This window comes from Molothrus ater, chromosome 4, assembly GCF_012460135.2.
Source record: "Molothrus ater isolate BHLD 08-10-18 breed brown headed cowbird chromosome 4, BPBGC_Mater_1.1, whole genome shotgun sequence".
NCBI lineage: Eukaryota > Metazoa > Chordata > Aves > Passeriformes > Icteridae > Molothrus > Molothrus ater.
The window spans coordinates 23,400,155-23,416,027 of record NC_050481.2 but is presented as its reverse complement, the minus strand read 5'-3'; the positions used below and the strand labels follow the sequence as shown (position 1 = coordinate 23,416,027).

The window sequence follows — 15,873 nt, the reverse complement described above, 5'->3', positions numbered from 1 at the left end:
AGCACAAGCTCTGGCCTGATGGAAAGGCTGACTCGTGACACTGCTGGAGCCCTGTCCCTGTTACCTGGACAGTGTCCTCACTGCTGCGCTGGAGTTCTGGGCAGAACAAGCTGGGAGCAAATCCCGCGATGGTGGGAGCGGAGGGTGCAGCAGCAGGTGTGCGGAACCCCGTGGTCTTCCCGTACCAGCGAGAACCGCCCGCGGCAGAGCTCGTTCTCTCTTTCACCGCCACTCGCGTGTTCCCAGGCTGGCACTGGGAGCCCGGCTGGCGGCGGGGGGGCTGCGGGGGCGCTCTCCGTGCGCGGTGCGGGTGCGCGGTGTCCGGTGCCCGCGGCCCGAGCGGCGATGGACTCCCGCCTGCGGGCCGCTGCGCTCTGCGGGACGGCGCTGGCCGTGGCGGGCGGCACGGTCGCGGTCCTCCGGGCCTGGGCCCGCCGGCGGAGCGCGGTCTCGCTGCCCGCACGCTCTGCAGCCGCCGCTGCCGCTGCCGATCAGGTACCGGGGCCGCGTCGGGGCGGCGGGCTCGGCCGCGGGCTCGGGGAACGCCCGCTGGGCCGCCCGGGGCCTCCCGGCGTGGCTGCGCCGCCACGCCCGTCTCGGGCCACCGCGACCTCGGCCCCGGCGGCACCCGGAGCCGAGGCGGGGCGGTGGCCGGGCTGGGGCCGCTCTCCCCGCTTTCCTGCCCCGCTTTCCTGCCCCCGAGGCCGGCTGGTGTCCCAGGGATCCCCCATCGCTGCGGCCGTGCGCTTGTGCCGCCGGGGCCCGCGGGCATCTTCAGCTTCTTCACCGCGATGGGGCTTATGCCCTGCCCTCCAGGCCCTTTGTTCAGTCCCCTTCTTTCCCCCAGCCCTGCTAAGCTTTGCTCTTGCCCCGGCTGCCCGGGTAAGTCTGCTGCCCTCGCTTTGCAGGGTAAAGGACACGGTAAGCAGATCCTGGTGCTGGGCCTGGATGGGGCTGGGAAGACCAGCATTCTTCACTCCCTGGCAACTAACCACGTCAAGCGCAGCATGGCTCCCACCGAGGGCTTCAATGCCATCTGCATCAACACTGAAGAGTCCCAGATGGAGTTTCTGGAGAGTGAGTGAACCTGTTTTAGTATCGTGTGCCATAGGGATCAGGCACATATTTTAATAGCTCAACGTCCCCAGATGACTGCTTCGATAATGTGAAGCTGTGATTATTTTCTCCTTGGAGATTCTGCTTTCCTACTCAGCCTTTTTGAAGGAGAAGACACAATGGTGTTAGAGATCAGTTTTCATTCAACCCTGACATGCTGGGAATTCTACTCCCAGAGAGAGATGGATAATAGCCTGATGGGGTGAAACCAGAAGAGGTTTCCCCAGTAAGTCCTGTGTTGTGGTCCATAGCTCTTGTACTGCTTCTCCTTGGTGCTCATGCCTGGCAAAGGGCAAGAGTTACAGAGGAATAAATAATAAGTGAATGAAGAGAGGGGGAAGAGAAAAACTTTGTACCCTTTCTGTTCAAAAGCTTCAGAAGTGGTATTTTCTAGTCTTTAAACAGTCTTTGGAATGTCTGTAGCATTTTGTTAAAATTTCTGTACTGTTGTTAGCTCTGATTTTTGGTTATTGTCTGTGCCTGCAGAGGGCATCTGCTGTGATGCCTTTGGTGCATCACAGCTGTTTGAGGTGCAGCTAGCTGATGGGAAAGGTGGAGGTCCTGGGGTCAGGTCACTCCCTGGTACAGAAAGGCTGACATCCAGCCTCATCAGTGCCTGCCTTCTCTGGAGGCAGGAGCTGCTCATTGGTTCTTGGTGTTTCTGCTCTGTGCTGTACCAGTGTTCAACTGACTCAGTTGGCAGCTAGCCCATAGATGCCTCTGTACTTTTAGCAGGTCTGAAGGAGTTGTACTCTTCCCAGGTAAGTTTTTGGGGTGTGGGGATGAGCTGCTTAGACAAAGGTTCATTCCCAATCTTACTACCATAGGAGTCTCTGCAGTGGTTTGGGGAAATTGTCTTCAGAAGGATGCTTGTCATCTGTGCCCCTCACCTGATATGTAAGAGGGTGTCTCCTACTGGGATGTGCTTTGCCTGTCTGAGCCCAGAGAAACCCACAGTGTCTCTTCTCCTGCCTGGGGATGGTCTGGGGCCAGCACTGCACACACCACAGCAGAACCTGTTGTTTCTGAGTCGTCCTTCCCTCTCTGGTCCAGGTTGGTAGTGCCTGAGATGTGATGGCTGCGATCTGACCCATGGGAAATGCAATGTCTCAGGCCAGTTTCAGCCAGGTAAATCCATGCATGGCTCTCTAATCTGGTTACTTATCCAGTCTGTACCATTGCCTAGTCCAGGGGTTAGCAGCCTGTGCTGTGATCACACAGCACGAGGTGATCAGCAAACAGCAGGGGTTTTATTTTGTTGGCTTAGAGAGGTGGAAAACTGTTCTTTTTCTTTGTACCAGCATACAGATAACTGGATGGTATCTTGTCCACTGGAGGTGGTAGGAGCTCCTGCCTTCTGCTGAGTTCCTACAAGTTTGGGGGAAAAAAAATTTTCTCTGTGAGGTTGCTGACCCCTGGGTTATGCTGTGCATGAATACACTTAAAAAAGGGAGCAGTGCTGAGCCCCTGCAGTATCACAGTACAGAATCGGGCTTCTGTCCCAAACATTACATGTCAGTCACAGCCCTTTGCCTCCTTTCCACAGTGGCAGACTTGCACTTCTGCTTCCAGGTACGTTGGGCCACTTGAAGAGGCAGGCATGCTCTAGTGAGAAATGTTACTTCCCTTTCCATATTCTTGAAACTACTGAACCCTTTTGACTTAAGTGAAAGCAAAATTGTTTTGACACAGAACAGTCAAAGAGGGCAATAAAAGATGGCTGTATAGTCAGACAATTTTGAAAAGAGCTCCTGTGACAGAGAACCCCAGATATTATTGCTTTGTAAACTTGCTTCTTTTGAGAGACTCACACATGCCTTTTGAGCACCTCAGTACTCTTTGAGTGAGTGGTTCTGCAATGTGCCTGAAGACCACCTAGAGACCTGAAAACAAATCTGAAATACTTAATATACTGATAGTTATTCCTTCTATTAAACTCAGCAAACTGCTGAATTCTTTGTCCCCAGATGGGAGCAACAATCTCAAACACCTTGCTGCCTACAGTTTCACCAGAGAATTATTTTAAGACCTAGTTTTGAAGGTGAACTGCTTTCCTCTGTATCCAGCAGAGAAGAGCTCATGGAGAAATGGATGCTGTGTGAAGATTACTTCAAAGGGTTGCCTGAAGAGTCTGCTGGGACTAGATTTTTGTCTCTTCCTTAAGCACCTTTGGTTATTGACAAAACTGTGGGAGTTTTGAGCTAGTTCTTAGTGTCATACAAATACAATGAGAGCCCTCCACACCTCAGAGCTAAATTTCTCCTTTGGAAATTGTACACCTGCTTTGTCCTAAAATGAGATGGGCATTTGGAGATAGCCTATATGGGGACATTTGGTGTTTTTGGACACTGAACCATTTTCTACTCTCTTACTTGCTTGAGATCAAGAATCAACAAGGCAGAAAGCAACTGTAAAGAAACTGAACACAGAATCCTCTCAAAATAAGAATAAAATGGAAAGAATTTTTTTTCCCCCAGAGCATACACATATGCCTTCACGGGACCTGACTGGGGAAAATAAAGCTGTTTTCAGTCTCATGTACAGTAGCTCAAATACTTTGAGGTTTTGGTAATCCAAATATCTTGGGTTTTTGGCACAGGGCCTGCTGTCTGCACCTCTGAGAGCAGTGCTGTTGAATTACTTGCTGAGTCCTGTGCTGCTGTCTTCTCTTCCAGTCGGGGGCAGTGAATCTCTGCGCTCATACTGGAACATGTACTTGCCCAAAGTGCTGTTGCTGGTCTATGTCGTGGACTCGGCCGATCATGCCCGACTGCCTGTGGCGAAACAGCTGCTTCATCAGCTAATCCAGAACAACTCCACCCTGCCTGTGGTAGTTCTGGCCAACAAGCAGGTAAGAGTTCCCTGCTGCTGCCGCAGCTTGGGCTGGCAGCAACTTTGGAAACAGCAACAAAGCCTTTTAAAAGAGGCTTCATGCCTTTAAGGAGAGCACACGGCTGGGAGTCTTTCTGACACACCTGTTGACCACAAAACAAAATAATCTGAGGTTGTTTTGGATCTACGAGATGCAGGTCCTGTGCTTGGTGAAGATGCAATCAGAGCTGTGGGTAGAAACTGCTGTACAGTTGCAGGATTTGGGAGCTTCAGAGAAGACCGCAGTTAGATCTGAAGTTAGGTTTCTGTTCTGAGTATCTGCCTAGAAGTACCACTTCACCTAGGAGCAGCTAAAGAGTGAAGCACTGTTGTTTGCCTTCAGACTGGTTGGTTGCTCCTAAGGCTGCTTCTGAAATCTGAGAGAAAGAGCAGCTTTCCTCACAAGGCAGTGCTTCCTCCTAAGATCTTTGTGGAAGTCTCAATGAGTGGTGGTGTACCTGGAAAAGAATTGGACCTCTGCAACAGTCAAATGACAGAAGAGCCCAAGGGTTTTAATCACAGATTCTCTTTTACCAAGGTTGCGTGCTCAGTTTGCTCTACGTTGTTATCTCCTAAATTTCTTGTAACTGAGGCCCATTACTAGTAGTCATTTCTGTTACTCTTGAACACAAGTGCAGGCTTGGGCTTCATCAGACTCAAATGCATCAGGAACACTGGTGGCTGAGAAGGCAGGCAGGGCATGACTGTTGTATATTTGCCCTTTTCTTGTAACTCTTTGCTGGGCACCTGGGTCTTGGGCCACCAGTGCTTTTGTCTGCCTTGTGCAGGTGGTCTTACATAGATATCAGAAACAGCGGAATTGGTGTAGAAATAGAAACAACTGTACCCGTATTCAGGAAGAAGTTAGGTTAGAAATTAACTCTTTTCCCCAAGGCATTTTAGGACATGGGAAGTGACCTCATAAAAGGTACAAAAGAATGGTGCCCCAGAGCCTTTGAGACTCCCTCCTGGACAAAAGCAGTGGCTCAAAGTAGGAATGGTGCCACTACTTCTTGCAACTAACAGGGTTGTTTTATTTTTGTGTAACAGGACCTCGAAGGTGCATATTGCATCACTGATATTCACGATGCTCTGGCTCTGTCTGATATTGGGGACGAGAGGAAGATGTTCTTGATTGGTACCCATGTGGCAGAAGATGGTTCTGAGATCTCCTCCAGCATGCAGGATGCCAAGGAGCTGATAGGGCAGCTGGTTTTGGAAACACAGTGACTGCTCTTTTCTTAAAATAAACAGGTGTTTGCAGCTGAGGGAGAGCACATGTTAGTATGTGGGCAGTTTGCAGTGTGGCAACTGAAATTAGCAGATATGCTTTCCTGTTGGGTGTGGAATTCCTCTGAAAGTGGTATCTAGTTGGTAAGAAAATCCTTATTTATAGTGGTTTGAAAATACGTTTGAGAAGTAGTCTATTTTTAGCATATTTGTAGGAGAAAAATAGTCTGTCTCTTAGGCAGCAGATTTAAGGGAAAATATAGCTTAGATGGGCTAGATAACTTCACGTCAGGTGGGAATCAAGCACTGATTTCCATGGAAGAAAGTTGCATCCAGTGAATTTAACATGGCTTGATGTCTCAGGTTAAAGTGAAATATGTTTACTTCACAGATTTTACAGAACCCTTTTAACAGTGGTGTTCTGTTAAAAATGAGACCTCACTTCTTGACAGTGTCAGAAATTTAAAGTGCTGCAACTAGTATTTTTGACAGTGACAGTTCTTGTTGTGTTGGACCCAGTTGTTATGGGAGTGGCAAATTGGTAATCTGGAAATTGGGTTGGTTACTGCTTCTTTAGTGGGTAAGAACAAGAAAATGAAAGCAGTAATATATTGTTTATTTGCCTACAAGCAAAAACCCAAAATTGTGTAATTTGAGGTAGTGACTGGTTGCTTTTAAGTTAAATTGGCAGCAAAGGTGGGAGACTTGTCCATCAGGTTGAGCAGCTTATTTAAGCTTAGTCCAAGATGTCCTCGAGCAAGTAGTCTTATTTGTGAAAACCCTGTTGTTTCTTGACGGTGGTTTCTGTTAGCACAGCAGGTGAGGGAGGTGACAAGCTGCTGAAGAGTGTCACTTTCCCAGTGTCCTCCTAATTATACTCCAAGGACATGACCTAGGAGCAGTCCTGTAAAGGACCTGTTTTGCACCCGCATCTATTGTACGAGGCTTTTACGGTTTTGTCCTTTGTAACAGATGCATAAAGCAGAAAATTCCACCCTAAACACGGGTCCGGGCTGCTCTCTTCTCTTCCAGCTGGGGAGCAAGATGTTGGGGTGCGGGAGGCACCCTGGCCCGGCCAGCATGACAGGGCCCTTGTCACCCCTTGCGGGCACAGGCCCGGGCCGGGCCGGGCGGAGCCGTTGGGCGGGGCGGGGCGGCCATGGAGGCGGCCGGGTGCCTGCACGGTCCGTGCGGCCTGCACGGTGCTTGGGGCCGGGGCGGCCCGGGGCTGGCCATGGAGGCGGCCGGGTGCCTGCACGGTCCGTGCGGCCCCAGCGGCCCGGAGCCAGCCATGGGGGCGACCGGGTGCCTGGACGGTCCGTGCGGCGTGCACGGTGCGTGGGACCCCAGCGGCGCCGGGACCCCCGGGCGGGGGCGGCCCCTCCGCCCGGCCCCGGTGGGCTCGGGCAGGGAGGGCTCCCGGGCACGGTGGGCTGGCTGGCGCCGGCAGGCCTCGGCCACAGCGGCGGGACTGCGGGGTGCCGGCCCCAGTTCATGGCCATCGCTGCCGTCAGGGCACGTGGCTGGTTTTCCTGTCATCCCGTATCCCACACCCCCTGGTTGTTTTATACTGGCGCCTGGTGCCAGTTTAATACAGCTGCTATTTCCCCGAGGCTCTGGAAACCTGCCCTGGAAGCTGCTGAAGGCAGTCATAAGGGGTGGCTGTAGAGTCAGGTGGGAGCCTCCGGGCTGGTGACCACTGGTGCTTGCGGTGCTCTGTCCTGCAGCCTTGGGGGCTGCCAGCATCCCCCCGTGAGGAGCAACCACTGGAGAGGAAGGTACCAGGGAAAAGCAGTACGAACATCTGCTGAGCAACTGTCCTGAGGAGATGCACAAACTTCATCTGCCATGTGATTATTGCACACTTAAGGGCAGGCAGCCCAGGCTCTAGGTGTTATCAAGCTTTTAAATTCACCTGTTCTTGTCTTTGCAGTGTCAGATTACACACCTTGCATGTGGGTGTACCCACGAAGCAGGTAAGAAGCCGTCCCCTCCTGGCTGGGTGTTCAGGCCAGTGCCCCATGTCTCTTGAGAGGGCTCAGTTGGGGATTTACACCAAGCAGTGAGTCAGTGTAGCGGATGACACTGTGATAAATGCTTGAGGGGAAATTATGTCCGGTTTTGCCCTTACCTCAGCTTCTGAAAAACATCCAACCCTCCTGCCCCTTTAAAATGGAAGCTGTGACTCTTTGCTTTACAAGGAATTGATCTCAAAAGGAGTTGATCTCCCTTAAGCAATGAGTGTGTGAATGCTCAGACAATGCAGGGGAGGTGTTTCTGTGTCTGGCTGAAGCAAGGCCTTGCTGGGAAGCATGAACAGGCCCAAACAACAAAGGCTCCACCAGGGCTGTCTTGTCAGTGAGGTGGTTTAACCCCTTCAAGTTGCAGAGCTGCTGAAGGTACATCCTGAGTGAGGACGCCTGTCTGTCTAGAGCTTTTGCCACGATAAATGTAATCTTTCTTTTTGTAATTGGAAAAAGAACAAAAACGGTGCCAAGTGAGTTGAGAGACCTGATCTGAATGTATGCGTGCCTCATTCTTTGGCTGGATCATGATGCAAGCTTTGCACAGCATTGTGGGGCACTAGGGCCATGTGCACTATGTTGTGCTAGATTTGGCTGTGGCTGTGTGCTGGATCTGTGCCAGCAGCTGAGGAACAGCAATGAGCCTGCTTGCAGAGATAGGGCCAGCTCTGCAACACAGCTAGGCTGGGGGGAACCTCTGTGTGCTAATCCTTCGCCCCCTTGCAAGGAAAACCCTCTAGGGACCCGCTTGGGACTAAAGAGCTTAAACTGGGTTTTGGCTCCTGAAATGACGTCTGCCTTCCTGACCGTGTCCTGTCTTGAACTGGTGGCAGGGAGCCAAAGTCCTACAGGCAGCTGCCTCTGTAGGATCTCAGCAGGAGCTGCGTTTGCAGCTCTGTGGCCCAAGTTAGGCGTGACAGGCATCTCATGCAGTGACGATGCTGTAACAGCAGCCTGCCATTTCAGGGATCTCTGTGGTGCTGAGCTCTCTGACAAGAATTTGCCAGGGCTTGGCATTTTACTAGCAGTATTAGCCCCATCAGAGAAACCACAGGTGTGTCCCCACAGCACAGATTGTTTTCTGTTGGCAAGTATCTCTCTCTGCTGGTGTCCTTGCTCTTCTCTAGGGCCATGCTGCTGCATTGTCAGGTGGTATGGGGCAGGGAAGCAATGCCTCAGGCTTCCACCTTCTGTGTTTTTTCCATGGTGGAGCACTTCCACAGCTGCCTGCACAGTGTGGTTGTTCACCAGCTGGCTGTGGGTAGGCACCTGTGGCCCCAGTGGGTGGGTATGGGCTTGGTCTGTGACATCAAGAAGTTGTGTAACACACTTGTGGCACTGGATTATCTTGTTCTCCTCTCAGTACCAAGGCTCATAAAGTTCAGGCACTTCCCAGTCACTGGGACTTCGGGCCTCAGAAGTGATACCTGATCTTCATGAAAGGTTTTAGTCTGTTGTATATTCAGTAAAAACATTTCCAGAGCTGTTCCTAGGGCAGAGACTATGTATGTTCCTGTGTCTATACAGCATCTAGGACCTCTGTGCTAAATGGACTGAAATAAAATGTGCTCCTAAAGCCATGTGGAAACACAGTGCTGTCCCCATGGTGCCTTTTAGTAAACCATGACGTGGTGATAACAGGTGTTTGTTCATCTGGGCTCCCATAGGCTGGGAGACCATCCTTCTTGTACCTGTTTTATGGTATGTTATTGACCAGAAAAGTTCCTTCCCACTCTCCAGCCATCAGTGGAGGCAGAATTGCAAATTTGTGTCTCTTCAGTCTAAGAGAAAACACAAAAATTCATGGGCTGGTGAGTTTGCCAGATTAAATGGGTGGAAAGTACTTGAAGAGAGAGGTCCTTAAACACACTCTCTCAAGGGAAAGGAGGCAAAAGCACAGGGCTTTGAGAGTGTTTGTATGGCTTTGAGTACAGCAGTAGCTTCTTTATGCTTTGTTGGTTTAACTGTATGGTTAATGGCATGTTTGTCCTTTTCTACAATTTTGGCAGGATAGAGGTACTTGCAGACCCCAAGCCACTATTTAGCCAAGTCAGCAGTCCCACGTAAGTAGGTGTTCAAACAGACTTGCTCAAGGGCTGGGGACTGATGGGACTCAGCCAGAGCAGACCCTTGGCTATTGTCTTGCTACTCCTTTCCCCTCTGCCCCTAGAAAAGCAGACTGAGATGTTCCATACTTGAAGGGCTGCCTTCAGTTTGCTCTTTCAAGTGCTCAATCAAAACCCTGGGCTTGACCTGAGCCTTGCCTTTGTTGCCCTATCTGATCTGAGCTGCCCAGCTGAGATGTTGTGGGGTAGGATGGTGTGTGGTGCAGGGTGACTGGGCCATGGGAGCCAGGCTGCTCTGTCCTGGAGGATACAGCCCAGCTTTAGGAACAGAGCTGCTGTCTGTGTGATGTGATCAAACTACAGCTTGACAAGCCAGGGCAACAGTCTCGTGATAACATCTCTTCTCCGTTATCTGTATGGGTCTTGAATAAAGGCTCCACAAACCCATTGCCCTGCTGTTCCCTGTCCCAACTACCCCAGTACCCTCTCCCATCATGGCCTCTCAGTGAGGGATGAGCAACTCCAAATTTGCCCTGGGCACAGGAGAGTAACCACTAACCTGCTGTAAAACCTCACCCACTTTCCATGGCACACCCTGACTGTAAAGTTGTTACTATTTTCACTGTCATACCTGCGGTATAGTTGGGTGGTAATGGTGAGGCAAAAGAAATGCAGTGATGAAACTCCTCCAGGGGTTTCAGAGATGTAATGAAAGGACCCTTTCTGCACATCCACTGGTAACTAAAACCTATCACTTTAAGAATCTTTTCCTTTTAGTTGACAACAACCAGCAGGAGAGTGTTGGGAAATTCAGAGCCACAGAAGGAGAATGCTCAGGGGGTGCTGGTGGCACTTTGCAGGTGTGGAGAGCTATAGGGTGGGGGTGTGTGTGTGTGTTCCACCCTAGGCAGGGAAGGATAGCCCTAGCAAACACATTTCACACATGTGCCTGCTACTAAATTTCAACAACCTTGCTGTTCCTTCTAGGCTTGTATGGGGAAACCAAGAGACGATATGGAGTCTCACACCTGGTGCTATGACAGCTCGACCATCTGCAAGAACCTTGTATCTGTGCAAGCCCAAGAAAGATTTTACCAAGTATGGGCGCAGGTCAGTGATGTGGTAGCAGATCTTGGAGAAGGAGGCAGCTCAGAGCATATTCTCTAGGGGGGTATACTGGCTCCCAGGGAAAGGGGAGATGCCATCTTCCACTTAAACCTCTGCTGTCACTGCATGGTGTAAAAAGTAGATAATGTTTTGGAATTGAAATGAAAATTGATGTAAAAAGTATAAATTACTGTGGTGCTGCATTACTTGAAGCAAGTAATTTGTAGCTCTGTTGGAGAAGATGAAGCTCTTTTGGAGTCAAAGTGGTGGTTGCTAGTCTGTGAGAAGTCCTAGCAATGAGAATGGAGATGAAACTGCGTTGCACTCCTGGCTTTCCTCTACCTGAAGGAATCTGAAGGAATGTCAAGATATGCATGTCTGTAGTTTTCTCCCTTCTGCCACTATCACCAGTTATGGTCTCTCATCCTCCTGAGAGCTACTGTCTCTTGCTAAAGGTGTCCATACAACAGCACTTACTGCCTTTCTTCTTACCTCTTCTTCCTTCTTCCCTGGTGATGACAGGCATATTCCAACAGTTATGCTTGTTTGAAAGCTGGATGAACAAGGCACTAGGGGAGACACCAAGATGAAAGGAGCTAAAAGGGCACAAGGTGCTATCAAGCCATTGTAACAAAGAGGTTTCCAAATTGGCAGAGCTTACCAACATAAATGCTGCTAGATGTTGTGGAAGAGCTTCAGGAAAAGCCTAGACTTTGAAGGCAGTGCACCGAGAGTGCTTGAAAGAGGACTCTTCAGATGCCAACATGATTTAAAGTGAGGAAATCTCAGGTGTAAATGCCTGTTTGTTCATGGCTTTTCCATGTGCTCCAGTGCCAAATTTTGTTCATGCAGCGGGCATGGATGTTTAACCAGATTTAGGTTACCATCTGCAAGGATCATGTTCTCTGTCAGTTGCCTTTTGCTAGCTCTTCTGTGCTGCTTCTCAAAAATCTTTCTTTCTGTACAGTTGCAGACCAGTAATTGGTGGGAATCCCCTGCTACCAAAGTATGGCTACCCTTCTGAACGGCTGCTGAGGTTGTCTGAACCTAAAAAATACCTCCCTGCTTACCTGGAACAAAGGTGAGAGGCTAGAAAGCCTATAGGGTGCTATAGGTAGAGCCTCGGGTCCTGTAGCATCAGTGGTGTCTAACAAGTGCAGGAACAGAGCATGGGTAAACAGAGGGCAAAAATGCAGAGCAGGGTCTCTGCTGGGATTAGAACTTCTGGATTCTCTCATGGGATGAGTTCTACACTGGAAATGGCCACAAGACAAAGCTGCCTTCTACTGCAGCAAATGTGAGTCTTAGACAACCCAGCTGCTGCCAGATTGGAGAGCATCTGTGAGTGCCAGTGCCATGACTCTGTGCTTCCAGATCCCGTGAGACCCCTGAGTGGCCTGTGTCCCTGGCTGCACAGAACTACAATGCCTCCAAGCGGATACTGCAGCTTGCCCAGCCAAAGGGGTTGCACCCAGACTTCATGCCGCCCAGAGAGGTGAGGAGGAGGGTACAGGGATGCAGCAAACTGTCCTGTGTCCCACCCCTGGATGTGCCCAGTGTATGGAGGGGAGAAGCTGCCTGGTTCTGCTGCAGTTTATGGCACTGGAAGAAACTGCCTTTTCAGAGAAGAATGTTGTCTTTGCTAATCTCCTGCTGGGAGACAAAAACCAGCCAGGTTGGAGCAGCCTAGTATAGCAGGAGAGCCAAGGGAAGCATCTGGGCTACATCCTCTGGGAAAGTGGAGAAACCTGATGGAAATGGCATGTTTAGCTCTTAGGGAGTAGTCATGTTTGTAGCTGGGCAACTGTGCTCCTATCTGAGTACACAGGGGGCATGAGATTGCAACTACTGTGTGTACTTTAACTACATTTTGTCAGAAGCCTAATTTATATTTCTGAGCTTGTTCCTTTTAGGTGGGTCATTGCTTTGGCAGGGGTGAAAGGGCTTGGAGCAATCTCAGATTACACTAATTTCCATGGCAAAGACTAGGTTTTCTGGATGCAGCCTCTGGGGCTGGGAAATGGGAGTCTGGGCTGGAGCAGGACTGGGCAACAGTAACCCTGTGAAAAATTTTGGAAGAAGTCCCCTGCTGGAGAAGTAATCACATTTTCTGTAGGAATGCAGTTAACCATAGCAGCAAATTTACTCTGAAATCTGAATGTCTCTCCTTAGCAGGGAAGTTATTTGATTTGGGCAAGAAGATGAATATAAAAAACATGGAAGGAATTTCTCTGTACTTTTACCTGACTACATAGGCTCTCATTACAGGCACTTCCCTCCTGGCTCTGAGTGGGCAACAGCTGGGGAATCCGTATAGCACCAAAATGACTTGACAGTTCAGGTGGAAAAAAATAATGGATTCTGGAAAATTAAGAGTGACCATGTATGGGTCATGGTCACCCCAGGGAGGGTGCTGGGATGTTCATCCCTGTGGAGAGGGAGCATGTCCCTGTGGGCTGCTGTACAAGCTCTGTGTCTGCACGTCCCTCCCCCATTCTGGGTCCGTGCAGGTGCCAACCCAGGTTTCCAGCTTAGCAGTCTCGGCCAGTGCATCGGCGCGGGTGCAGAAGCTGGCAGAGCCCTTGATCAGGGAGATGACCTGCTGCACTACACACACCAAACCTGGTGTTGTCATGTCTCCGGTAAGGCAGCATCACCCGACATGGATGGGACTTCTGGCAGAGGAGTGGGCACAGGTGCTCAGTCGCTTGTGGCTATCTTCATGTCAGCCCTGGATGTGCTGCTCTCCGTGAGGCTGGCATAGCTGCTTCCTGAGCTGGAAAGCAGGACTTGTGCTCCATTCAGAGCATGAACTGACTCCCAGCACATATCCCCAGAGAATGGCAGAGCTGTGCCTAACCTGCACTTGTAGGGATGGGGATAGGTGGACAAGTGCCTAACTGGGATCTCCAGTGCTGGGGGTGGGTTGGACGAAGGGCTGTGAGTAACAGGAGGCTGGAGGGCAGGTTGTGGGACTGACGAGGCAGTGGTTTCTTCTTCTACAGTTTGCCTGGTGCCAAACACAGCTGAGGATATGATTGTGTCCCCATCTGTGTGCGGTCAGTGCCTGTGAACCTGGTAACTCTGAGTTGGTTGCAGGCTGAGCACCCTCGAATGCCAGGAGCATCTCTAAAGGCCTTCCTCCCCATTCTGCCACAGGTTTCCACGTCATCTCGGAAGGTAATTGCAAGCCCTCGGACCATTGAGCTGTCAAAGCCCAAACAACTCCACCCTAAGTTCATGCCTGCGCGGGATCCCGAGTGGCCTGTGACAGAGGCTGCCAAGCGTGCAGTGGCTACAAAAAGAATTGTGGGGCTGGCCCAGCCTTCCTCAAGGTAGGTACTGCTTCCCTGTCCCGGGAAATCGATCAGCTGCCAGCCCATTTTGTGTGGCTCATGGCACCTTGTTCATTTGTGTTTGGCCAGAGAGATTAGGCCAAGATTGGGAAGTGCTCTTCCACTTCCAAAATGCCTGGGTTTTATATATTTGGGTGAGTTAATGCTACCTGGATTGCGGTTTAAAAAGCCCTTTTGAGGTAGAAGGAGAGTCAAAAGAGAAGAAACAGGAACTCTTTAATTCCAGCAGAATTACTGGTTGGGACTTGTTATTAATTCCAACTATAAAAAGCAACCATCTGGCAAGGGCAGAGTGTAATACACTCCTGTTGCCCAGCATGTTGCAGCTGACCTCAGCCCAGTCTGCAGGAAGTGCTGGGAGGATGTTTCACAGAGGGTGGGGGAATACCTGGCTGTAGTGGCTGTGAGAGATACCCCTCTCCTGACGACAGCATTGGAGGTGTGATGCCTTTTGTCCTCCCTTGACAGGGAAGGGCAGGCTTAGGCAGAGGTGTGGGAGCTTGCAGGCAGCTGACAGCTGGCCTTGCTGCAGTCAGGATTGACTATTGCTACCCTCTCTCCTCCAGACCTCGTATGGGCTTGACTGCACTCGACCCAGATGCGTTCAAAGTGAAAGAGAGGGCTCTGAAGGCGGTTTGTACTCCACGGCTCGCAGAACTAGCTCAACCAATTAAGCGCTAAGCTCCTTCAGAAATGCTCCTGCCATCTTCCCATATCACCCCTTGGAACATCACTCTCTCTGGCTGTGCTGTGGCTGGAAAATCTCTTTGAACACAGCACAGAGGCAGCACTCAGCAGAACGCTTTCTGGGAGTTAAAATAAAATCATCATTCCTTAAGAATAGTCATCAGGGAAAATAACAGAATTCAACTTAATGTGGGAAGACTCTCTCCCTAGGATGGGTTATGTCTGGAGTTTCTCTCTTGATTGTTTTGCTGTAATAGTTTAAGAAGTAATGAAACAACTGCTGGGGGAAGGCAGCACAGGAACTGTCCTTTCATGAAGGGAAGTGTGGCAAACTAAACTCAAAAGCACGCACTAAGTTGATGCAACACAACTCCTGAATTTAGGTTTAAAACTTTTTGCTAAAGTTTTAGCAAAACTTTAGTTTAGCAAAACATAAAACAAGCAAAAGTTTTATGCTTGTGACAGAAGTAGAAATGCAAAAGGCTACAATGTATGTTGAGTTGGCTTGGATTTGGGACCTATTTTCTCAAATGCCTGGAGAACAGGCAGATCCAGTTACATAGGTGGGTTAAAGCTATGTGGTTCAGATACTCAGTTGTGTGACCCTGGGCAAAATAAGAGAGTTCTGCATTGGGATTTTTGGAGCCTAACTCAAAAAATCAGAGTTCCCCTCAGTGTAAGAGAGAAGGCAAGTTGCAAAGGCTAAGCAGAAAACAAGTATTGATGCCAGTGTCTGCAGACCAAATGCTGAGCTCCATTCAGGTCTGTGGGTGAGTCAGTTTGGCAGCTGGATTGCAGGGGAACAACACAGCCTGTGCAGGGCATGACATAAAGGGAGAATGCTTTTATCTGCTACCTGCAGGGTCAGTGTGTTTTGCGCTGGCTGCCCAACCACTGGTGACAGGCTGGAGATACTGAGGCAAGAGAGATGCTCACCAGTCAGGGACAAAAGCCACAAATGAGAGCATATGGCAGTTTCAGAGCCAATGTATTTTAATCTTCCCTTTGTTAAGCTGATTCTCCTTCCAAAGGAGTAGAGGCAGGTGACCACAAACCAGAAGGGGATTAATCACAGGATCCATTAATTGATTCAGTAATCCACTAAGCAGAGGACTTTTGAAGCCTTTTGAACAAGGTAAGGTCACTGGGAAATTGTCCTGGTTATTTTTAGACCAGGCATTGTCCTGTGCCAGGAAGGATGAGAGTCTGGACTTCGTGCAAGAGCCCCAGTGCAACTGCATTCCTCAGGCTTGAGAATGGCTGGGGGAGACTGGGGTCTCCCCCTAAAACCCCCATGCTGTGGGGGAACCCCAGCACCACCATCCTCTGCCACCCCAGGGATTAGGAGGTGTGTGGGGCTGTGTGGGCTGCCATGCATGGACCCACAGGTGCCCTAGGAGATGAGGCTGCCCATGG

The 15,873-nt window shown here is 50.2% G+C and overlaps 2 protein-coding genes across 3 annotated transcripts; both read left to right on the top strand.

Annotated features, from left to right (window-relative positions):
- The first annotated feature begins 239 nt into the window (after positions 1 to 239).
- On the top strand, positions 240 to 7,272 carry ARL9 (ADP ribosylation factor like GTPase 9). 2 transcript variants are annotated; one of them, XM_036382337.2, is made up of 4 exons: positions 240 to 495; positions 909 to 1,077; positions 3,792 to 3,967; positions 7,151 to 7,272. In XM_036382337.2, exons 1-4 carry the CDS (start codon positions 346 to 348, stop codon positions 7,247 to 7,249), a joined length of 594 nt encoding a protein of 197 aa, XP_036238230.1. In that variant the 5' UTR covers positions 240 to 345; the 3' UTR covers positions 7,250 to 7,272. The 2 variants fall into 2 exon arrangements, with proteins under 2 accessions (XP_036238230.1, XP_036238229.1); XM_036382336.2 differs by lacking the exon at positions 7,151 to 7,272 and adding an exon at positions 5,038 to 6,218 and having other exon boundaries at positions 256 to 495.
- A 1,916-nt stretch (positions 7,273 to 9,188) lies between these two features.
- Positions 9,189 to 14,613, top strand: THEGL (theg spermatid protein like). Its single transcript, XM_036382334.2, has 6 exons — positions 9,189 to 9,304; positions 10,295 to 10,417; positions 11,382 to 11,495; positions 11,789 to 11,909; positions 13,574 to 13,749; positions 14,337 to 14,613. The coding sequence occupies exons 1-6, from the start codon at positions 9,189 to 9,191 to the stop codon at positions 14,449 to 14,451; spliced, it is 765 nt and encodes a 254-aa protein (XP_036238227.1). The 3' UTR covers positions 14,452 to 14,613.
- The last annotated feature ends 1,260 nt before the right edge of the window (positions 14,614 to 15,873 follow it).

Bases quoted from the DNA above. Each gene is read 5' to 3' on its own strand.
- ARL9 (XM_036382336.2), top strand. From the start codon at position 346: ATGGACTCCCGCCTGCGGGCCGCTGCGCTCTGCGGGACGGCGCTGGCC. The intron at 496-908 runs GTACCGGGGCCG...CTCGCTTTGCAG, and splicing joins CCGCTGCCGCTGCCGATCAG to GGTAAAGGACACGGTAAGCA. The intron at 3,968-5,037 runs GTAAGAGTTCCC...TTTGTGTAACAG, and splicing joins TAGTTCTGGCCAACAAGCAG to GACCTCGAAGGTGCATATTG.
- THEGL (XM_036382334.2), top strand. From the start codon at position 9,189: ATGCTTTGTTGGTTTAACTGTATGGTTAATGGCATGTTTGTCCTTTTC. The intron at 11,496-11,788 runs GTGAGAGGCTAG...CTGTGCTTCCAG, and splicing joins CCTGCTTACCTGGAACAAAG to ATCCCGTGAGACCCCTGAGT. The intron at 13,750-14,336 runs GTAGGTACTGCT...TCTCTCCTCCAG, and splicing joins CTGGCCCAGCCTTCCTCAAG to ACCTCGTATGGGCTTGACTG.